A 25,038-nucleotide genomic window follows, 5' to 3' on the forward strand; every position below is an offset into this window, starting at 1 on the left:
CAAACACCCATATTCTAAATAAGATTCCATTCTGAGGTTCCAGGTGGACATACATATTGGTGGGCCACCATTTAACCCACTCCAGTTCGTTTGGATGTTTATAACTGGATTTTTGTGCTGAGTTTAGTCGTCTCTAACTATATGGCTTTGGAACAATTCACTTAAGCTTCTTAGATCCTAGTTTCAGCATTCTAAAGGTGAATGGATAGACACAGATGCTCTTCAGAAAACTTCTAGCAGGAAATATATGTAATAGTAAATTTGTTTAATACTTGGGGCTCTTTTGATAAATAAAGGCAGATTGCTTACATTGATTCATCTGTCTTTGGCAGAGCAGACTTAGTTGGATTGGTTTATTTTTTCTCCCTGGGTTCTAGATGAACCTATTTTCTATGTTCTACCTCACATTATTGAAAGGATTATGGTAGTTCATGAGTAAAACTGCCACTGTCTATTCCTGTTTTTCCATGTTAGGGGAACTAGGACTGAAAGAAGGGATGGCAACAGGTGAGGTTTGTGCTAGTTCTGAACGGAGAATTTTAGAGTTCATGAGATGGTGGACTTGATACTGGGAGTTGGTGACTGATTAAACTAAACCTGTCCAAGGTAACATATCTTAGTAAAAGTGCACATGGCTTAAAAAGTTGTGTGTAAAGTTGAATTAAGAAAATGAATTGTCAAAAATCACATCTTCATTCTAAGAGAGAAGCCAGTAACAATTCTTTATATAATAAAGAACTCTGTTAATGTGGGTCCTTCATTTTATAAACATTCATTAGAGAACTCTTTTTTGGGGTGATAATTGTTTTTAAAAATCTCATTTGCAAATTAGAATTTATGTGTGTGTGTGTGTGTATGTGTATAATACATATATTTAACATATAACACATATGTATATTTTTTCCCATATTATAACCTAATCACTGTGATTTATCATTATAATGCTGATTCTCAGATCCTAGTTTTATTCTCTGGTTAGATTATAAATATTTCTTGTATTTGATGTGAAACATTTCATATAATACTTTTGAGAGAAGTCAGTAATTTTATATTTGATATGACGGGCTGTAAGTTTTATATTGCAATATTTAGTATTTTTATGAGTAGGCTTAATAAGACCTTGTTTTCTTTCCACAGCAAGATGTGAGTGAGTTTACACACAAATTATTAGATTGGTTAGAAGATGCCTTCCAAATGAAAGCTGAAGAAGAGACGTAAGTTACCATAACATTTAGTGATGGGGTTTTAGGAGATTGATAAATAATGCTCATTTTTTCCTTTTATGTATCAGTGTTTATGGATAAATAGGAAGCTGAGATAAATATGTGGGAACCCAAAATATTGTCAAGTTGTTTGAAATTTTTGGCCAAAATGCTGGGTAGTTTTAGATTTCTATTGTAAGATTAGAGAATCCAGCCAGAAATATCTAAAAAGCAACCCCTGAGAGGCTGATCCCACATGCCCAGTTGTTTTCTTTGGATTTGACAGTCTGTTTTCATGAGGAGGAATGGGTTAGTGGTGAGAAGAGATCCCAAGAGTGTTATTTCCAATGGAATCCTATTACATGGAATCACAAGGACAAGGATATGAAGTTCCTCTTCGACATTCTCTAGCTTTTTATTTTCTGCCCATCAGGTTGAACCATTAAGATTTTGGTTGTTTAAGAAATCTACACACTTTCAGCACGGTCCTACTCCCATTCCGGTGAGGCCCCTCTCTTAATACCAACCACTGGTTCCTTTGTGTGTCTTCATGAAACATGGGTGGACCATTTAGGATTTGCCAGCACATGTTCTGATGTGATCCTACAAGATGAAGTACATAAATTAACACCTAGAAGACAGAACTCCAGGGCAGAAAATTGTCTCCCTTCTCTTTTTTTCTTATTTTTAAATTATGACCAGCTTCACTGTTCAGTAAAAGTCATTGTACAGGTCTGCAATGAAACTAAAGTAAAAAATTTCTACTTCTACAATGTTAGCCAATAAGAAATGCCCCTAATCTTTAATAGAGACTTCCCCCTTTCATCCTTCATTTCCCAGGAGAAAAATAATTTCCCATATTATATTCCCTTGGTCTTTGAATGTAAAGTCAAGTCCACAGAAATTTTATACTTAAAAATCCGATTTTATTTTTGCCTTTGTGGTTGGAGTCTAACAAAAAATAAAAGTCACTTCCGAGTTCCTAAGTTTGTTCAGCCTAATGCTACATACATGTTATTTCTGTGCCTGAATAGCACTGGAGTTCTGCAGCTGTAGCCTGGGTTCTGTCACTCGGGTGTGAATAGATCCTTCAGTCCTTCAGATGTTCACTTTCATATGCTTGAATTTTAGCTTTCAGAGGGTTATTACAACACACATGTTTAACACTGAACGGTCTCTTACCTTTGAAATTTTGAAACAAAAGCTAAACTTCAACCCTCTAGCTCTCAGTTCAACTATATAATATTCTCGGAACTTTGTGCAGTCCAGACCCAAGTCTTTGCCAAAGGCAGTAGCAGAAATTTAGGATATGTTGTAAACAGGAAATCATTGGTTTTAATTCTGCCAGGATGCCTGCTTGCAGAGGGGCCACTTGCTTGCAGACGGCAATGTGTTGTGAACATAAATAGAGGTGGGAGAAATCTCTGAAGAGATAAATTATGGTGCTAAGCCCATATAGTATTTGAAGAAAAAAAATTCTAATTTTGGTAAATTTTACTCAGAATGGGACAATTGAAAGCTCCTTCCTTCTTGGCATGTTTAGAAGTTTATGATGGTGACAGCTCTGGTCCTCAGGTTCTCCTCTTTCCTATCCACCCAAAGTTTTAGTTGCATTTTCCTTACAAGCTTCAGTTCCTAAGGCTCCAAGTGGTATATTGCATGACTTACTTTTGTGCCACAGTGGTGGTGCCCATGGCCGTTTGGTATGGAATTGCTTAGGCTTCTGAAACCTGCCCCTTAGGTTAGTTTCTTTCTTCTCTTCATGTTAGTTTCTCTCTTCATGTTAGTTTCATCTGGAAAATCTCCCCATCAGATACCTGAAATGAATCTGCTGTTGATGCATCTGAAACCTGAGTCCCAGCATCTTACACTCTTTCCTCAGCTTTTGAATGTTCAACACCTTGTGTATATTTCTTTCTGCTGCATCTTTTTTCTGGGTGGCATATGCCTCTAAAGTTCACATACTTGTGTATTTTATTCTTCTTTTAGGACGATTTGGCTGAATTTTTAACAGTTTAACCTGCTTCTTAGCCTGAATGTCATGTAGAGCCAGCCCTGTTTGTTAGATGAGTGTCTTTTTTTTTTCCTATTCTTTGGGTCTGTTTTCTGGCCTTTACATTTGTTCTTTTCTAATTTATGCCTTTGATATTGTCTTGATAGGTGCCTCATAATGAGAGTTAGCAGACCCTGATCCATGAGAGTTGTCCACCCTGGTTTCTGTCTTGTACAGCTCATGTCCCTTGTATCTTTCCTTAGAGTTCTAATACCAAAAATTCACTGGGCATGTTTCCTGAGAGTGTGAATAGTATCTGTATCCTCAGTCTGTGATAACGGAGTCTCTGAAGTTCTGTCAGTAATTCTTTGAATTTTACCCTGAAATCCCTAGTTCCTCCTCTCAAACCTATCCAGATTTTCTAAAAGTACTTCATTTAGTTTATCCTATCTTTAGTATATCATCCCCAATTGCTTTTTACCTGTTTCCATAGAAGGGTGCCTAAATCCTTATTCCTTCTGGGGGGGGGGGGGCGTTTTATCTTGATTTTGGAGATCTTGTTTATTATTTATTTATATGTTAATTTTCTTTGGGTTCTAGTCACCTTTTCTGACCTAGTAACTAACAGATTATTTCCCCTTTTTCTAAAACTGTTTTAAAAGAAGCTGGAACTTTTTGATTCCAATTCACCTGAAATCTTAACTTTTATTTGAAATATGTTCTCCATGTTCATTTGCCCATAATTTTCTATCTGCTCTTAACTGTTTGTGGAGCTAAAACTATTTTTGAATGCCTCTCCCTATTAAAACAGAGCTTCCCAGTTGGTGTGGCATGGCTAGCCAGATATGGGTATGTGGAGATATTGATCCTATTTCTGTGACCATGAGAAAATATGTCTTTTTACCTCAGAGTTCTCTGAATATATTATATATGTACCAAAGGTGTTAAAAAGATTGGGAAGCTGTGACTCTGTTAGCTATCCTAGGCCTTTGAATTCCTGTTCCAGCCTAATTCCCAAAGATAAGATGTCCCTGATACAAATTTTCTGTAGTGATTTCTTTTGGCCTTTGTTATTTGTGTCAGTCTATCTTTACTACTGCTTTCATGCAAGTGGTGGGTCTCTCTCATTTTTATTATAGGAATCTCGTGTCTTTTTAATTGGTCTTCACTTGCGTTCCTTACTTTTCTGTTGGTATAACCAGTCTGGGCCCCTGAGATTCATAGTTTAAATGCAGGGCAAAGAGGGGCGCCTGGGTAGCTCAGTTGGCTACGCGTCCAACTTCATCTCAGGTCATGATCTCGCGGTTCGTGAGTTTGAGCCCCACATTAGGCTCTGTGCTGACATCTCAGAGCCTGGAGCCTGCATTGGATTCTGTGTCTCCCTCTCTCTCTGTCCCTTCCCCACTCAAAAATGAATAAATGTTAAAAAAAATTAAAAAAAAAATAAATGCCGGGCAAAGAATAGGACCTCTGAGGGGTTGGAAAGGACAAGGTAAACAATTTTTAGAAGATCAGTGTTCTGGGTTTAGAAGTTTAGAAGATCAGGGAAGGTCAGTGTTCACCACAGATTAGTGGAGAGTAGGACAAAATTCAGGCAGGATGATTTGAAAAGAGATTTAGAAAATACATTCAGAATTGGGAGAGCTGCTCAACATCCAGTTTCTTCTGGCAAGTCACCAACCTGGGAAGTTATTGCTCATGGAGTACATGTGTGACCATAAGGAGAAAAGTCAGGAATGTTGATTTCCTACATAAAAACAAGAGGCCACAGGAAGGAGATTCCCGCTAATATTCACATCTAAAGATTCATAGATTTTTGCGTCAAGAGAGACAATCTTTGGATTATTCCTGTTTCCCATATCAGTCTTAAGTCCTTTTTATTCTCACAGTGTAAAATACATAAGGTATGAAGTAAATTTTTACTATAGAGTTAAAATGCCCAAAGACTAAATATAGGTAGTGGGAGAGGATACATTGATTTTTGTGTCAGATTTGAGTCCACTTCACAGCTTGAGCACGTACTAATTTTGGGAATTTGGGCAAGTGACTTAACTTGCTTTATAGCTTTATTAGTACAATAGAGGTAATTATACTACCTGTTATCAGATAATTATACTACCATATAGTCCAGTGACAACAATCCCAACAGTTTACAGTCTTATATTGTTAGATGTGTCCATTGGGTGTGAGCAAGGGGCTGTGCCCATTCTTTCGCTCAAGCCCAGGGGTGACAGAGGCTTTGCCTCATTACCTCTTCTGGGATCACCACAGCAGTGAAAGTACATGGGCTCTCAAAGTTTCTGCCACACATCACTTCTGCTCACGCTTTGTTGGGCAGAGCAAGTCATGTCGTCCACTTGAGTTCAAAGTGAGTGAGAACGCTTTACACCCATTAGGATAGCTACCATCAAAACCCCCAGAAAATAACAACTGTTGGCATGGATGTGAAAAGAATTGGAACCCTTGTGCACTGTTAATGGGAATGTGAAATGGTGCAGTTGCTTGGGAAACATCATTGTGCTTCCTCAAAAGATTAAAAATAGAATTACTATTTGATGGAAGGAATACCTTCACAATGTATACATATATCAAATCTTCACGTTGCATGCTTTAGATTTTGTCACTTATGCCTCATAAAGATTATATGATCCAACAATTCTACTGCTGGGTCTTAAAGAGATATTTGTACACCCATGTTCATAGCAGCATTATTCACAATAGCCAAATGGTGGAAACTACCCAAATGAATAGATAATATAATAGATGAATGATGACTAGATAAATAGATAAATGAATAGATAAATAAAATGTGGTATACATACAATGGAATATCCTTAAAAAAGAAGGAAATCCTGACACATGCTGCAACATGGATGCTTAGTGAAATAAGCCAGTCACAAAAGATAGACACCATATGCCACTTATGTGATGTGTCAAGAGTTGTAAAATTCATAGGAACAAAGTAAGAATGGTGGTTGCCAGGGCCTGGGAGGGAGGGAAAAGTGTGGAGTTGTTCAGGGAGTGTTGTGTTTCAGTTTGGCAAGATGAGAAGACTCCCGGAGATTGGTTGCACAACAATATGAATATACTTAACATTACCGACTAAACACTTAAAAATGGTTAGATGGTAAATTTTATGTGTATCTTACCCTAATTAAAAGTTTTTTAAATGGGGGTGTCTGGGTGGCTCAGTTGGTTAGGCATCTGACTCTCATGGCTCAGGTCGTGATCTCACAACTCTTGAGATTGAGAGCCCCCCATTGGACTCTGAGCTGACAGTGAGGAACCTGCTTGGGATTCTCTCTCTGTGTGCTCTCTCTTCTCTCTTTCTCTCTCAAAATAAATAAACATTAATTTTTTTAATGTAAATAAAATGTGAGTGGGAAAGTATATCTTAACCATGTACCTGAAACTAGAGAGCCAGAAATCTTTTTTTTTTTTTTTTTTTTTTTTTGAGAGAGAGAGCAAGCGCACAAGCAAGGGAGGGGCAGAGAGAGGGGGACAGAAGATCAGTAGCTGGCTCTGTGCTGACAGCAGTGAGCTTGACATGGGGCTTGGACTCACAAATAGCGAGATCATGACCTGAACTGAAGTCAGCAGCTCAACCGACTGAGCCACCAGGCGCTGAGGCCAGAAATCTTTTTGAATAGTACTGACAACTACCATACTACCTCATAGGATTGTTGTGACGATGAAGTGAAGTCCTTCCCACCAGTTGTTTTAAGGAGTAAATGGTGATGCACATTTATAAAGACACAGTGTCCTTCACCCATCCCCCACCCTTTTTTTTTTTTTAGCAATTCAGTTTTATTGGTTTAAACACAAAATTTATGAAGTTAAATTTTATACACAGTTGTGGATACCACACACTTTTATGTAGTAATGCCAAGATAAACTGTTTTCAGACCACAGAGAATAAAACAAAAAGAAAAGGTTAAAAAAATTGTCAACTTCTATTTGCTTCAAGGGAAAAAGAAAAAGAAGAAAACAATGTATCTGATAAATAATTTGGAAAATTCACAAATGACTACTTGTGCCTGCAACATGAAGGATGGAGTAGCTCCTTAGCTACTTTGGGTCAAACCCGGTGTTTTGCTCCTTCATTGTGACAGGCTGTTATCTTTGAATGCTGTGTGCTGTTCTATTTTAAATTTGGGAGATTACATATTAAAAATTTACAGAAATTGCCTCTGATTAAGGGTGGCTTTTCTTTGTTCCCAACAAGTCCAAATAAGCATGTATTGCATAGAATAAATGTATGAGATCAGAATGAACAATGATAAGGAGAAGATCAGTACTCCTTGAGCATAGACTATGTCAGGTCTTCTTGTTTTTGTTTTTGTTTTTGTTTTTGTTTTTGTTTTTGTTTTCAGGATTTCTCCACTTTTTTTTTTTAATTTTTAAAAAACATTTACTTATTTTTTTTATTTTTATTTTTCAATATATGAAATTTATTGTCAAATTGGATTCCATACAACACCCAGTGCTCATCCCAAAAGGCGCCCTCCTCAATACCTATCACCCACCCTCTCTTCCCTCCCACCCCCATCAACCCTCAGTTTGTTCTCAGTTTTTAAGAGTCTCTTATGCTTGGCTCTCTCCCACTCTAACTTCTTTTTTTTTTTCCTTCCCCTCCCCCATGGGTAGGTCTTCTTGTAATGTTGTGCCATTTTAACCCTACAACAGCCCTTTGAGTTCAATTACTATTATTATCCTCAGTTGACATGTGAAAAGATGGAAGGCTAAGTTTAAGTGCCTTATCCGAGGTGATGTAAATAGCAGCCCTGAGTGAGTGACAATCACATAAATAAATGTCACTGACTTGGCATATATTGTTCTTTTAATGTTTTCTCTGTTACATACAGATACAAAAATTATAACCACATTTATGTTTTATACCATGCTTTAGGGATGAAGAGAAGCCAAAGAACCCCATGGTAGAGTTGTTCTATGGGAGATTCCTTGCTGTGGGAGTACTTGAAGGTATGGTTACACATGTTTTTATTTATTACATTTGAAGGGATATTATTATCGATTAGCTCTTGTCTTGATAGTGACTCCTTATTTGTTGACTGGTTTTTAATTTTAATTTGACTTATTCTGTCTACTGGTTCATGTTGCATTGTTACTACTAATCACTTGCACAGAAAACACAGAATTGAGTGAATGAAGAGGAAGGTACAAGGTCTATTATCACATACTAATTTATACTAGGCTAATGTTATCCTAATAGTTTTTCCTAGAGAAAGGTCTATTGTCACATACTAATTTATACTGGGTTAATGTTATGCTAATAGTCTTTCCCTAAGAAGGCTTCTGTGATTCTGTAAATTTGGGGGTACAGGGATTAAGGGGGCATTTGGTTTTGAAAATGATATTGGAGTTGAATACTGGTTTTGCTATGATGATCAGTGTTTTTGAGGATTTCAAGTCTATGAATGTTGAAAGCTGCATTTAACAATGTAGCATAATCAGGGTATTGCATTTTTGGGGTGATTATAAAATTCTTTAGGTTCTAGTTTTCAAGAAAGAAGTGTACTCTTTTGAAAAAATCATTTAAGAGTGACACTACTCTATCTGCCTTAAATGCCTATTACTTTAAATCTGGGTCTAACCAGTTACTCTTCGGTTTTCCTAACAAGGGAAGGGAAAGGACTCATTAGATATACTTCAAATACTAATAATTACTAATCCCAAAGCATGAATTTTTGAAAAAATTTGAAACATTTTCCAAATTTTCAAATGGCCCAGCACATCAACTTTTAGAAAGTTAACCCAAATCACTTGCAGTATAAAATTTGGAAAATTGGTTTTCCTTCAGGATCTTAAGTAATGGATTCCTATGAAGTTTTGTTTGAACATAATTTTATAATTTGGGATTCAGAAAAAGGCAGACATTAACTCAGGATTCAGTCAGGCGTTTAAAAGGTTACACTGTCAGTACATTTTTTAAAATTGTTGCCTCAAATACTGAATATTCATTATATAAATGGTGGGATATTTTCCAGTTTGGATTGTCCATACTGTCCTACTGATTTTTACTTGAAGTAGAACACTGTATTTGAAGCAGTAGGGTGGCTCTAATCAGGTTGACTGTGTACTATTTATACCCTTTCTACTTCTGTTACCTTGATTCTTGAAAGTGATTTATTGGGGCACCTGGGTGGTTCAGTCAGTTAAGCCTCTGACTTCGGCTCAGGTCATGATCTCACAGTTTGTGAGTTTGAGCCCTGTGTAGGGCTCTGTGCGGACAGCTCAGAACCTGGAGCCTGCTTCAGATTCTTTGTCTCCCTCTCTCTCTGCCTTTCCCCTACTCACGCTCTCTCAAAAATAAATAAACATTAAAAAAAAGTGGTTTATTGAAATAGTTAATTTGTCAATCAGTATTGAAGTCCTGGTACTGGGTATTAGTTGTTTCAAAACTATTCTACATAAATGTGATTTTAGTACATTTCCACACGACCTATGTATTTGCTTCAGTAAAAATGATTTGGTTTCTTGCTCTTATCACTTTTACATATATTTTCTTAATGCTTTCTTTTAGACCAGAGGCTCTCAATTGGAAGTGATTTTCATTTGCTTTCTAAAGTTCCCTCGTTGCAAAAGTTCCTCAACTTTTCTAGAACATCTAGTCCATTGACCCTTTCATTTTATTCCTCTAGGCCCTTTTCTTTACTTACTTCTTTGTCCATTATGATCATTCTTAGAAATCTCTAACCCTCCCTTTCCCCCATTCCCCATCCACTACCTCTCTGGCTGTTCTCTGACCGTCACTGGGATATTCATTTTCTCTCTGTGTGCACCAAGTACCCGAGTATTACTGGGGAAAAGTCACTCAGTGGGCAAACTAGAAATGTTCCATGAATTTGTAGCATATACTAACTGTCCCTGGTCCCAATCCTGTGACACTACCTGGCATCCTTACTTGTTTTGTTAAATCACTGTCTTCTGTCCCATTTTCTGCAATAACGATTTTTATCTTTTCTGTTTTTTAAAAAATTAGTTTAGAGAGAATGCACGTGCACCCACAGTGGCAGAGGGGGAGAGGTAGAGGGAAAGAGAGAGAGAGAGAGAGAGAGAGAGAGAGAGAATCTTAAGCAGGCTCCACACACTCAGCATGGAGCCCAACATGGGACTCGATCCCAGGACCCTGGGATTGTGACCTGAGCCAAAGTCAAGAGTTGGACACTCAACCTACTGAGCAACCAATACCAATGCACTCCTTACCTTTTCTGTTTCTAATTTAACCTCTCTGTCTCTTCATTCACTCAGAAAGACCTTCCTTCAGGTTTTATGGATTTACCATGAAGCTAAGAAATCTAACCAGAGGTCCTAAGGTCCCGAATCTAATTTTGTTTGTAATTTTCTATCTTAGGTCTTAAAAGCAAGTTTCTCAAATATGTGAGTTTCAGGCTCCACAACCTGGATCCATCCCAGCCTATACCACATTCTTTTTATTTGTCCTTCCAGATAATAAGGAATTATTCAGTCTTATTTCCAAAGGCTATTGTTTATATGTTCTCAGAATCTCATCCCTTCATGCTTTCACTCAGACCTTGCCCTCTTTGTTATCTTGCCTTTTTCCTGTATTTTCAGCTTCTCCCTCCACTGTCTTCCTCATCAATATTTAGATGTGGTCTTGTAACTCCCATTGTAAACAAAAAAGAGCTCCCTTCACATAGTCTTCCAGTTAATCTCATTCAGTTGAGAGAGGAGTTTGTTTTTACCTGCTAAGTCCCCATTTATTCATCCCATCCCACTTTTGCTTCTGGCCCCAGACTTCTTCTAAAAGAGCACTTTCTAAGGTTATCAATTTCTAATATGTGTTCAAGGCTGTCAGATTCCACTTAGTTCTCCTATTGAACTCTTATCAACTATTCATGCTATTTATTCTTTGTCCCTTTTCTTCTTTTTTTTTAAATTTTTTAAAACATTTATTTATTTTTGAGAGATAGAGCATGAGCAGGGGAGGGGCAGAGAGAGATGGAGACACAGAATCGGAAACAGGCTCCAGGCTCTGAGCTGTCAGCACAGAGTCCGACGTGGGGCTTGAACCCATGAACGGTGAGATCACGACCTGGGCTGAAGTCAGATGCTTAACTGATTGAGCCACCCAGGCACCCCTGTTCCTTTTCTTTTTTACTATTCAGTCCTTAAAAACACTTCTCTGGCTTCTATGGTACCATATTCCCTTGGCTGTTTTTCCCTATCTCTGCGGCTACTTCTTAGAAGTTGTAATTATAGCCTCCTGTTTTATCTAAAGGTAGGAGATCCTTGGGACTCAGCTCAGGCCCCCTGCCTTTTCCTGTCTGCCAGTTTCCCTCAGCAGAGTCTCATTCACTCTCTTGATCCACCGCTGTCAGTAGCCAGCAATTCTCTCATTTATAGCTTCAGACCAGAAGATTAATTTTAGTTACAGACTCATATCCAACTCTCTTCTCAACTGGAAATGCCATGGGCCTAAAACTGTGATTGCCACTACTGCCTTAAAACAAAAGGAAAAAAAAAATGCTCTGCTCTTTATTTAGTGGAGCTCCTTTTAGAACATAAACAATCAATTGAGTTGCTTATGCTAGAAATCCGAGTATCATTCTTGATACCTTCCTTACTCTTCTGTCCCCTTTCCTGCCAATGAACCACCAGTCAATCATAAATACTCCTTCCTGAATATGTGTATAAAAATTTCATCTGCTTTTGTGCACTTTTACTATTAACACCCTATCCCACACTGCCTTTATTTCTAGATGGATTCTTTAAGTCTTCTAACAGTCTACCATCTATTTAACACAGAAGCCATAAAGATGTTTCAAAGATAAAAATCTGATCCTATTATTCCTAGATTTAACTATCCAGTGACTTTCTGTTATACTCCAAATATATTGAGGAGAAAAAAATTCTTAACATGGGCTTCTAAAGCTTTATAGATTTTGTCCCCTTACCTGATTCTTCATTATCATCTTCCTGTTGCTCCCCTAAGGAATAATGTCCTCCCCTTAAGCCTTCAGATATGCCAAGTTCATTGCATCCTTGAAGTCTTTGCATGTGTTGTCCCTTAGCCAAGAATTCTCCACAGCACCCTGACATTCTGGCCTGGCTAACTCCTACTCACCATTCAAGTCTCAGTGTAAATGTCATTTTGCTATGGAAGTCTTCTCTGCTTTACCCTCCAGCCCTAACGACTAGGTTAGCTCTCCTTTTCATACCCTCTCACATTACTCTGTTTTACCACAAATTTTTATAGCACTTATAATGATAAGTAATTTTTTGTTCATAATTATATGTGCAATTAATATGTGTAATATCGTTCTTCCAAAAGAGGCTGAGAGTTTCCTCAGCTCAGGGACCATATATATCTGTTTCATCCACTGCTATACATATTCTCAGTGTTTAGCACAGTATCTTGTCCTTAGAAAGTATTTTTTGAAAGAATATATGTATTTACACACACATACATATAATTACTTCCATATATACAGGTGTGTAATTAATATCTATGGTTCGATGTGAATGTGCATATGTGCATGTATAAACCAACAAGAAAATTACAATGACTACTCTGTGGAACATAATCAGAGTTATGGTTTTCAGGTTCAGAAGGTAATTCATACACATTTACTTTTAGTGGCTAAAAGGCCATATTGAGTAACAATTAACTTTCCCTTCTTCCGTAGGGAAAAAATTTGAAAATACTGAAATGTTTGGTCAGTACCCGCTTCAGGTCAATGGATTCAAAGATCTACATGAGTGCCTAGAAGCTGCTATGATTGAAGGAGAAATTGAGTCCTTACATTCAGAGAATTCAGGCAAATCAGGCCAAGAGGTGAGTTTAGCATCTTCATTTTTCATTTCTCCCCAGGTCTTTCTTACACTGCTGTAAAGTATAATTTAAGGCTCTAATTATATAGCTGCCTAATACTTGAGAGAATACTCAGATTATGTGTTTGGATTTAATTATGGTAATTTAGACATTTGTAAAACCTGCACAAACAAGTCTGTAATCTTACATTAAATTCTCACTTAAACAATTTAGCTTAAAATTTTCTGTTAAAGCCTAGGACATTGTTAAGTCTCTTTAGAATTTTTAAGGAAGGTACCAGTCACTGTGGCATGCTAGTCCTAGAAGTGAAGAAGAAAAACACTGATAGGAGGGTGGAATTTTATATAGACATATGTTACTAATATCAAATAGTGTTGGAATTTGTCTAGATTCCCTTTTTGGTAAAATTACTGTGTAATTGCATGAAGAGCAGATGGAAGAACTTGGCTTTCTCAAGAGAGATATAACTTAAAAAATATAAACCTGTTTGTTTCCACTGATCTCTGTCTTTTCATTCATGTCTCTAGATCCATCTGTATATCCATCCACCCATCCATAAATTCATCCATGTGTGTTACTAGAATAGAAGGCAAAGGACAGATCATGTGCTGCAAAATCACTTATCATTAAGCAGTTGCTGATAGTTGTCTACTTGTAAGCTCTATTCCGGAGGGTAGAGAGCTTCATATGTGTTATTCTCCACATAGCCCTAGTGGATAGTACAGTGACCGCAGGTAGAATTATGTAATGACTGAATGAATGAAATGTCTCAATGTTACCAAAAAAGTTTCTGAGGTCGTTATCCCTGAAGAGGTGCTTAATAAATATTAAGTGATGATATCTCTGTGTTTATCTAAAAAGGGGCTGAGTTCTTGTGTCTTTGAAAATAAATTGCATGTATCTAAATTTGTGCTTTTTGTTTAGAAAAAGGTATGATTAATCATTTTTTTGTTCTTCATCCTCATTTCCTTCTCTTCTCTTATGTACCCAACAAAAAAAGAAAGAAATAACATTTACTCTTTTTTGGCTTTTTGTTTTTAAGAGTGGGGAGAGAGCGGGGGTAAAAGAGAAAATATTTGAGATAGTTTTGCTCTCTACATCATAGATCATCTACTTTAGTGAGTCTCAGCAGATGCCTAAGCCCTGCTTCAGAGCTGTCCATCAGAATCTCCGGTAGGGATATGGTACCTGGGCCCAAGATCTCCGCCCCTGATTCCCATATAGACATCCAACTAAGAATATTTAAATTAGGCTTAAAGAATATTTAAATTAGGCTTTAAATTAGTCTCTAAAGATTGGGACTCTCCTAGGATCCTATAATGGAACAAGAAAGCAGATTCCCCTCCCCAGTCTGCCCCAAAATGTGCTCTGTTTTCTGTTTAATAAAAGGATGACGGGTTGGGGCAGGGAAAGGAGGGATGGCATTCTCCTTACTCTATCAAACTGACTTATAAGTGAAATAGACATTGGTTTATTGGTAAATAATTTAGAAATTAATTGGTAAATAATCTCTCTCACATATTCGCAGCTTTTGAAAATGTTTTTCTTACATTGAATATGAATTTCATTTATCTTAAAAGCTCTAGTTTGTTCTCCATCTTTGGCTTCATACCCTGAATGCCCTATACTGTAGTATGTATTTTCTGCCTGGGTTTTTACATCCAACCTAAGGGGTACAGTCATTTGTTTCCTCTGAATTCAACAGTTTGTAAGCAGTCTTAATAATAGCAAATTCAATTACCTGTGATTCCTATTACCAGTTGCCTAGATTTGCAGGACACATTAGTTTCAATAATAATTTAGCCTGATTTAAGAGACTATCACTGACTAAAGTAGACTGTCTTAAAAGTTTATAATAGTGTGCTTAAATTATAGCCTTATTTCATTATGTCTTTCAGAATAACTGTTTTGTTTCCTAGGTATCTATAAAGACCAATGAATAACATTTTAGGTTTGTTTCTAAATTTGCATAGTCCCTGGTGATAAAACTTTTTATCTCCTACACTATTATTTAGTAAAAATTATTGATTTTACTTTGATACAGAAAACATCTGCTTTGCTGAAATAGCTGTAGTCTAGTAATAGAGAAGACCTCTAGTCTCCTGAATCACTCGTGTTAAAATATCCAGTGTGGCCTATGAGAGTTTAAATTTCTGAAATGACATATCAAGAGACAACTGAATAAATTAAAAATGATTATATGTAAGATAACTGTACAAATATTTTTATAAATCATAAATTTTAAATTTTAATGAAATTGTATGCAATTTATGGATGAATCAAACTATCTTGGAAAGCCGGAGATTTTTTTGATTGCCTGTTGGAGCAAAAAAATTTCAGAGAGTAAATACCTCACTTCTATAAATAGTGTGTTGTACATTTTCTTTTGATTACTGCCATTCACATATAAGTATTTGTACTATCCTACGACTTGCATTTTTCACCCACTAGTGTATCATGAACATCATTCCATGTGAATGTATATGGCTTTACACCATTCTTTTTAAAACCGGCATAGTATCAAACAGCCTGTATTTCTAAAATTAAACAGTTTTAATTCTTCTGTAAGACAGTAGTTGGACAAAGAATTATTTTAAAGAATGCTTATGTATAATACCCTTGAGAATTTAGGAATGAAGGATAGTCAGAAGTGGGATCTTTGGGTCACCAGGTGTACTCATGTAAAAATGTAAGTACTGCCAAATTTCCCTTCACAAAGCTGTACTAAGTTATAGTCAGAGTACTAAGAGAAATTTTATGGAGCTTTGAAACTAAATTAGGGAAACAGCACCTACATGTACCACATTAGACACAGGTAAATGTTGTATGGGAAATTTGTCTTTAAAAGTGAAAAGGCACTTTGTAGTCGGTTTTCAATTGCAACAACGTGGGTGGAACTACAGGGTATTATGCTAAGTGGAATAAGTCAGAGAAAGACAGATATCATAGGACTTCACTCATATGTGAAATGTGAGATACGAAACAGATGAACATAAGGGAAGGGAAGCAAAAATAATATAAAAGCAGGGAGGGAGCAAAACATAAGAGACTTAAATACAGAGAACAAACTGAGGGTACTAGATGGGCTGTGGGTGGGGGGATGGGCTAAATGGGGAAGGAGCATTAAGGAGGGCACTTGTTGGGATGAGCACTGGTTGCTATACATGGGGGATGAATCACTGGAATCTACTCCTGAAGTCATTATTGCACTATATGTTAACTAACTTGGATGTAAATTAAAAATAAATAAATAAACTTAAAAAGAAAGTGAAAGGGCAAATGTGTGAAGCTGATTAAATGACTAAAACTAATTTTTGAGGTGGAATAGGAAGTTTTTGCTTTTCATGCTTAATTTATATCCTGGTTTTGTCTGGTGTTCTGTGGGAATCTGATCGGTATGTCTGCTTTTTCTGTCTGCTGCTCCCTGTGTTCATGTAAAATCACAAAAGCAAGGTATTTAAAACATGTTAATAGAAAAATCAGCTATTAGAACTCATAAAAATTATTACATTCTCTCTAGAAAATATTTGTTATAGTCATAATAAGTTCAGGAGCATTTTTGTTGCCCATGTTGATTATGTATTTTTTTTATTCACTGCCCTAATCTGTTACTTCTGTAGGGTTGTTATACAATATAATATAATAAATAATAAATGTGTTTACAGAAAAGAATAAAGCCTTATTTTTACCTTTAATGACTTGTGTCTCACAAGCATGGCATGCCAGTTAGAGAAGTAAATACAGTTTTTTTTTTTTTGGTTTTTTTTTTTTTTTTCAACGTTTATTTATTTTTGGGACAGAGAGAGACAGAGCATGAACGGGGGAGGGGCAGAGAGAGAGGGAGACACAGAATCGGAAACAGGCTCCAGGCTCTGAGCCATCAGCCCAGAGCCTGACGCGGGGCTGGAACTCACGGACCGTGAGATCGTGACCTGGCTGAAGTCGGACGCTTAACCGACTGCGCCACCCAGGCGCCCCTCAGTTTTTTATTGAATACAAAAATAATATTCTGAAAGAAAAACATCTGATTGTTGTATATGTAAAATTCTAGTTCTCTACTGCTATATTTATGCTAGACAAACCCGTAATATTTTCTAAGATGAATTAAAGGAATGTCTGGCTGTCTCTTCTTGTCCCATCAGCTTTAGAATAAGAAAGTGAATTGGGGCGCCTGGGTGGCTCAGTTGGTTAGGCGACCAACTTTGGGTCAGATAATGATCTCAGTTTGTGAGTTCGAGCCCTGAATCTGGCTCTGTGCTGACAGCTCAGAGCCCAGAGCCTACTTCAGATTCTGTGTCTCCCCCTCTCTCTACCCCTCCCCTGCTCACACTCTGTGTCTGTCTCTCAATAATAAATAAATGTTTAAAAAAATTAAAAAAAGAAGAATAAGAAAGTGAAATCCTTCCACTCTTGTAATATGAAAAAAACTGTCACTGTTGTTAGAGTAAAAACAGTCACAACGGAGACATATTACATAACTATTATAAACATTCTTTCTTAAGGTATGGAAGTTATTTCCTGGACTTTTCATGGTCTACAGAGAAGCATATGCCCAATTTGGGTGATTTTATTTCTATTGGCCATGGTAGGTTTCCATGAGTTAAAGTATGTAACTATTTAATTTTAATGGTTGACATTTAAAATACTGCAATGAAATATGAAAGTAATAGTTCTTGAAACCTACTTACTTACTTTAGTATCATAAATTGGAGTAGAGAATATTATCCTAAGGCATCAAAAGTTTTCTTTATGATATATGTGTAGTATGACTTAATTTAAATACTATAGTTTTGCATTAGAATTAACTAAAATTTTTGCCAGTGCCATGTGAGAACAAATAAATAAGCAGACTTTGCTCAAGAGATTTTAAAACTTAAGAGATTCTTCTGGTGTTAGCTCTTTTGTAACTTTCCAGTCAACTTCAGTTTTAATAGCCATATAAAATACATTTCTTCAACTTCAGCTTTTGGTTAAATAGAAACCGAATCTAACTCAGGAAATTGCAATTCATGTAATCATAATTAGCGTTTGGGGAGGGAGAAATAGTTTTGAATAACCATTTACATTTATTAGCTTTATTTAGAGAAAAGTAGCAACTTTTAAGATCTTAGTCAAATTCAGTTTGCCAAATGTGCATTGTTCCTGCTTTTTGGGATGTTTGAATTTAAATTAGTGTACTCTTAGCCTCTTGACATGCGTGGTGGCACTTTGTGGCGCTTGAAAATACCACCATGTGTAGCAATTACTTTTTATAGTAGTACATTGTACACTTTATAATAAGTATTTAAAAATATTTGTTACGTTATTTTATATTTTATTTGGTGATTCATGAATTTTTATTCATTCTTTAAAAATATGTTTATGTAGTTAGGGCACCTGGGTGGTTCCCTTGGTTAAGTGACCAACCCTGGTTTCAGCTCAGGTCATGATCTCACAGTTTGTGAGATTGAGCCCCGAGTTGGGCTCTGTGCTGACAGTGCAGAGCTTGCTTGGGATTCTCTCTCTCTCCCTCTCTGTGTCCCTCCATGCTTGGCTCTTGCTCTCTCTCCCTCTCTCTCAAATAAATAAACTTAATAAAAAAATTATGTTTATGTAGGGGTGCCTGAGTGGCTCAGTCGGTTAACTCAGTGGCTGACTCTTGATTTTTGGCTCAGGTCATGATCTCACAGTATGGGATCAGTCCCATGTCAAGCTCTGTGCTGACAGAACAGAGCCTACTTCAGATTCTTCCTCTCTTTCCCTGCCTCTGTCCCACTTGTGTGCATGTTCTGTCTCTCTCTCTCTTTCTCTCTCTCTCTCTCTCTCTCTCTCTCTCAAAATAAATAAATAAATATTAAAAAAATATCTTTGTGTAAAATTTGAATCTTTTTTTATGAAAATAATTTTCTTTAGAGGTTTTGTTACATTTCATGCTTAATTAAACATTTGCTGAAGTTTGTGGATGAATTGGCTGGCTCATCATGACACATTTAATTTTTTAAACACTAGTCATTTAAAAAGATTTTAAATATAGTTACCGTTAGTATAAATTTCATATTTGTTAGTAATCTTTTTCTTAAATTAGAATTCCAGTAGGAAAATTAAATTTAAAACAGGGAAATATCAATCTCTAGTTTTTAGTGTGAGAACTGTGATCATTTTTGCTCTAAGAATATATTTGTGTGTGTGTGTGTGTGTGTGTGTGTGTGTGTGTGTGCGCGCGCTACATCCTACAAGTTGCTTTGTCAGAGGTTTTGAATGGTGGTCAATTGTAGTAAGTGTATGACCATTTCTGGTAGTAATAGTGAGATAATATTGAAGAAGCCAGATACTTGAGCTATTAAACCATAATTTTAACCAATGTCTATCTTTTTTAGGTTAGAAAAGTTTTTAAGGTATTTATTTATTTTGAAAGAGAGAGAGGGAGAGAGAGAATCCTAAGCATGCTCTGTGCTGTCAGCGCAGAGCCCGACTTGGGGCTCAGTCTCACAAACTGCGAGATCGTGACCTGAGCTGAAATCAAGAGTTGGACACTTAACCTATTGAGTCACCCAGGCAGCCCTTTGTTAGGAATTTTAATGTAAAAAATTATCATGGAAGAAGGAGAGTTGTTAGAAGATTTTTTTTTTCTTTCCTGGTTGAGTATTATTCCCATCCTTAGAATTTTCAAGAGATATGGAAAACTTTTGGGAAGAAGTTGAATTTTAACTAATTTGCATACCTCGTCAAGTATTTGTGATGTGAAAAATGCCAGTGATAACACTCTGTGCCTAACATTGTAATGGAGAGAACAAAAAGGTTATAATAAGGTTTTTTGTTATTTTCTTTCAGCATTGGTTTACCAAATTACCACCTGTGTTAACATTTGAATTATCAAGATTTGAATTTAATCAGGCATTGGGAAGACCAGAAAAAATTCACAACAAATTAGAATTTCCTCAAGTGTTATATCTGGACAGGTATCGTTTGTTATACAGCATGACTTAATTTTACAACTGTTTAGTAACCAAGTAAAGAATTATTATTGCGTTTAGAGAAATTCTTTGCTTAATTTCTTTAGAATTAATCATTACTTTTTTGCATAATATGTTGAATACTGTTTGTCAAGGAACGTGGAGTTCTCTTTCTAGTTAGAAAAGTATAGTTACTGGGAATAATGTTATAAGGAAGTTAAAAAATTTATATTTGTATTACAGTTGTCAGAATTTTAAAAAATACTATTTTGTATTGTATAATACTTGATTGTAAAATTTTAAATGAGTGGATCTTCTGTGGTGTTGGCTAGACTTAATATTGTGTCTATTTTCAGGATATTTAGAAATGGTAATGTTGTTAATTTTTCTTTTTCCTATAGATATATGCACAGAAACAGAGAAATAACAAGAATTAAGAGGGAAGAAATCAAGAGACTAAAAGATTACCTCACAGTATTACAACAAAGACTAGAAAGGTATTACAGCTTTAAGAAGTTATGAGCTAACTATAGGAAGTCATATTTTTAGTGACTCTCTGAAATCTTTCATTTTAAATTTGCTTTGGGTGACTTATAATTCTAGTAGTAATCATTCTAGACTGATATTTTGCTTGAGTAGTTTAGTTTTGAATTTTGTTAGAAACTAATTTATAGTTGATATTAAAGATTATTTTAGTGTTTAAAATTAAGTATTTTTACTGTCGAGTAGTAATGCTCATGGTACTGAAAAATAGATGCAAAGTTAAACTAATCTTTAAAAAAATCCAAAAAAAAAGGGACACCTGGCTGGCTCAGTCAGTAGAGCATGTGACTCTTGAACTCTGTATCGTGAGTTTGAGCCCTACATTGGATGAAGAAATTACTTAAAAAAACAAACAAACAAACAAACAAACAAAAGAAACAAAGTCAAACTAATCTAAAATTTTCTGCTTGTAGGAGACTAAATATCACTCTTGAGATTTCAATTAAAATGAATGGTGACTGTTTTTCTCCTTAGTATAGGAGATACAAACTCAGATGCCTACTAGGGCCTCATGGAGGCTTTATAAAGAAGGGAAGCAAGTATGTGTATGCTGGTTGGCAAGAGGAGCCTAGAGGTCACATCTCTGTGGAGAGGGAGTGTCTACTGTCTGCACCAGTGGGCGGTGTCACATGTGATGCCACGTGTGAATATTTGAGAGCTTCCCAAAAGATGCCAGAATCTGGACAGTCAGAAATGTTCTGTAATTCAGACAAAGTCTACAGGCTGAAATGTGGCCTGAGACGTCCCAGTTTGCAACATCAGATTAATCTGTATCTTTTGTTTTAGTGTTAGTTTTCAAATTAATAGCCCAAAACTTTTTAAACAAAAATAATATATCATATTTCAATAATTTTTATTTTTTAAATGTATCAGTAATCATATTAAAAAACAATCAGAGGTAAAAGGTAGGATGATACTATTAGTCACAATCTTAGTCATGAGACCAGATGACAGATCTAAAAATAAAAACAGTCTCAGGATATGGAACTGTCTGTTTTCATTTTCCTATTGGGTTACAACTTAGAGCAGCGTTTAAAATTTATAACAGTATACAGACACATTCAGTTGTAATCAACTTTGTTTTCCTTAATTTAGAGAATGTATAAGTTATTTCTTAAATGTATCTTTAGTTTTTACATCTTCATTTGAAAGCAAAATTAATTTCATTGTTGAAAAAGATTTACTGAAGTGTTTTTTATCATGTTTTATAACAATTATTGAAAACAACCAAATGTGCTTTATATACAGCTAAAAGCATTCGTACACTTTATGGTTAACAGATATTTAAGCTATGGTTCGGGTCCCAAACGATTCCCCTTGGTAGATGTTCTACAGTATGCGTTGGAATTTGCTTCAAGCAAACCTGTTTGTACATCTCCTGTTGATGATATTGATGCTAGTTCCCCACCTAGTGGTTCCATACCACAGACATTACCAAGGTAAAAAAGTTTTCTTTATACAAGGGCCAGCTCTTTCACCTATATTACACAGTAATAATTGATGCCTTTAAAAAGGTTTTATGAACTGCACATTGTGATTTATTTTAGTAGACTGTAAAAATATTAGAGTCACTTAGAAGATTGCATATTTTCTGGGTGCTTTGTTATTTTACTGTTTCAGTAGATTCTATGGATGTGAATTGAAATTTTCATCTTATCTGTTTCTGTTTGGAATTGTACTTTAGGTTGTTTTGGTGTATATTTCCACCTTTTATCCATGAAAATACCATTAAGTTAGTTTTTTCTGTAATGTAAGCAGATAAATATTATATAATTCCAGTATACATAAGATTTATTGACATGATTAAACCATTTCTTCTATAAAGCCACAATTTCATCATTATAATAATGTATTCTTCATATATTGGGATCTCATTGGATATTAAATTAATCCACATATTTCTCTTTTTTAAAGGAGTTTTCTGTTTGAAAATATAAGCCAATTTAAATGCGTGTTTGGCGCAATTTTTGTCCAGAGCTTCATTTAGGAAGTTTAATAATAAATATTTCATGCTTTAATGATACAGCACAACAGAACAACAGGGAGCCCCTTCTGCGGAACTGCCAAGCACATCACCTGCACCACTAGCTGCCGTTTCATCGAGATCAGTCATACATAAACCGTTCACTCAGTCTCGGATACCTCCAGATCTGCCCATGCATCCAGCACCAAGGCATATCACAGAGGAAGAACTTTCTGTGCTAGAAAGCTGTTTACATCGCTGGAGGACGGAAATAGAAAATGACACCAGAGGTAAGAAGCTTCTCAGGGCATGGTTACTGTCACTTCAGTTGGATATGTATAATGTTAAAATTGAGAAGGGAAATCACTTCTGGATTTCATATGTAAATATTATAAAGTTTTTTTGTTTTTGTTTTTGTTTTTTTTTTGTTTAGGAAGTTTTTTTCTATAAGATAAACTAGTCTGTCTACCTGTTTTTCTGATCTTAATATCAGGTTCAGAGAGACCAAAAGATTTTCCCTGGGCTACTTAGTTGATTAATGACATAGCAGATGGTCTGATTTTCTAGTTTAGGGCTCTAAATTTATATCAAACTGGTATTCACAGCAATTCCACTGGTGAAACATCATACGGCATTAGATTTTGTATTTGTCAGTTAGGTCCTTCCCCTAAAGTTTGTGTAATGAGTTAAATTGGTAAAAAAAAAAAAAAAAAAAAGTTTTTTTTAGGTTTAAGAATTAGAAGTGTGAATTTTAATTTTCAGTATGCTCTAAAAGATTTCCAGATATGATCTAATAGCTCAGTGCCTGTCTGTTATGTGTTTTAACTGGCATGTAACAAATTGAGAAAGAAGGACAATGCTCTGTTGGGAGTAGGAGTGCGCACGCGTTCTTGTGGGTATGTGTTGGTGTTCAGTTGCCATCTGGCCTTTCTTGGTAGGAACTCTCCTTTATTCTGAAATTATGTCTTTGCTACTTTACTGTTGTTACAATATCCTTTTTCTTTTATTTTAATGAAGTCTTGTTAATATTTTATGATAGATTTTATTATACTTTTTCTTACATGTGAAAATATATGCCATTACCGTTACCCAATATTATCCTAATTTTGTTTTTCTGTGAAAAAAGAAAATTGAAGAGCTACTGTTTTATACCAAAAGATTGGAATTATGTTAAACAATCTGGAGTGTTGGATTGTAGATGCCCAACTTGCCTCTTTATAGACAATATGTAAATAAAGAGCAGTCCTGATGTAATATAACATAATATAAGTAGGGTATGATTGTTGACTGGCAATTAGCGTTAGTGGCTGTAAACATTTCCCTTCGTATTTGTCATATATAAGGAATTTTTTACACTTCATTTCATTAGTAAACATTTATTGAGCACTGTACTAGGAATTGGATAATTTTCTGCTGGACTTGGCAGATTGTGTTTGTTTTTATAAGATTCCTTTCAAAGGGGTGGAAGCTAGGACGCTTTGACATCAAGGTAGTCATTGAGGAAGGAAAGAAATGAACAGATAGAACCTACTTTTTGGAGAAACTGACACAGGTAGGTCATTGACGAGATGAGAGGGAGGGAGGAATTAGGGATGATTTTCTTAGTTTCTAAAACTGTTATGAATAGATAGATGGAATGTACTTTTGAAAAGAGCAAACTGGTGGGAGAGCAGGTCCCTACTTTGAAGGGGGAGATAGGAATATGATGAGTCCACTTTTGGCCATTTTAAGTTTGAGGAACTTGGGAGACATTCATACGATAAGGTTTTGGACTTTAATACTTAATACTTTGGACCTTAATAATACCGTGGATCAGGTAAGATTTTCCTTGGAATATGTATTTACTCTCTTTTATCCCTGTTATTAGCTTTAGCATTATTTTTTAAACTTTGTGTAATATTCCAACATCTGAGTAGGATATAATTTATTTAATTTCTATATGGATACTCATTGCAAATAGTGCTGGCCCTCTACATACATATTAACACACTTTCATGAGCAGGATATATTCTTAAAAGAGTCATTTCCAGGGGCACCTGAGTGGCTCAGTGGTTAACCCTCCAACTTTGGCTCAGGTTATGATCTTACAGGTAGTGGGTTTGAGCCCCGTGTCAGGCTCTGTACTGATAGCTCAGAGCCTGCAGCCTGCTTTAGATTCTTTGTCTCCCTCTCTTTCTGCCCCTTCCCCTGCTCACACACTCTCTCTCTTTCTCTCAAAAATAAATAAACATGAAGATAAAATTTTTTTTAATGTCATTTTGGTCCAAAGTGTGTATATTTCAAATTTTAAATTTTAACTGTTTAAAAAATTTCCCTCCAAAACATTGAAACAGTTTTTATTCCCACTAACTTATGAAAGAGCCTGTTGCCTAACATCCTCCTTACATCCTTCTAACTTTTTAAATTGTGGTAGCCTGAAAGATGAAAGAATGGTATTTTAGTGTCTTAATTTGCATTTCCTTAATTTTGAGTAAAATTCTATTTTTCTATAAATTTCTCACGACATTTACCCATTTTTTACATTGGACCATTTATCTTTCTCTTACTGCTTAATAGAAACTTTAATGGTATGGTTATTAACTTGTTGC

At 35.8% G+C, this 25,038-nt stretch overlaps 1 protein-coding gene across 4 annotated transcripts in view; it reads left to right on the top strand.

Annotated features, from left to right (window-relative positions):
• Window positions 1-25,038, top strand: part of USP25 (ubiquitin specific peptidase 25) — a 153,513-nt gene that overhangs the window by 79,125 nt on the left and 49,350 nt on the right. For all 4 annotated transcript variants that reach the window (XM_030328636.1, XM_030328634.1, XM_030328633.1 and 1 more), the window contains 7 exons: window positions 1,138-1,214; window positions 8,105-8,178; window positions 12,867-13,015; window positions 19,823-19,950; window positions 20,346-20,441; window positions 21,768-21,926; window positions 22,514-22,740. In XM_030328636.1, the coding sequence (XP_030184496.1) occupies window positions 1,138-1,214; window positions 8,105-8,178; window positions 12,867-13,015; window positions 19,823-19,950; window positions 20,346-20,441; window positions 21,768-21,926; window positions 22,514-22,740 (910 nt within the window). The remainder of the gene's footprint in view (window positions 1-1,137; window positions 1,215-8,104; window positions 8,179-12,866; window positions 13,016-19,822; window positions 19,951-20,345; window positions 20,442-21,767; window positions 21,927-22,513; window positions 22,741-25,038) is intronic.

Source organism: Lynx canadensis, chromosome C2, assembly GCF_007474595.2.
Source record: "Lynx canadensis isolate LIC74 chromosome C2, mLynCan4.pri.v2, whole genome shotgun sequence".
NCBI lineage: Eukaryota > Metazoa > Chordata > Mammalia > Carnivora > Felidae > Lynx > Lynx canadensis.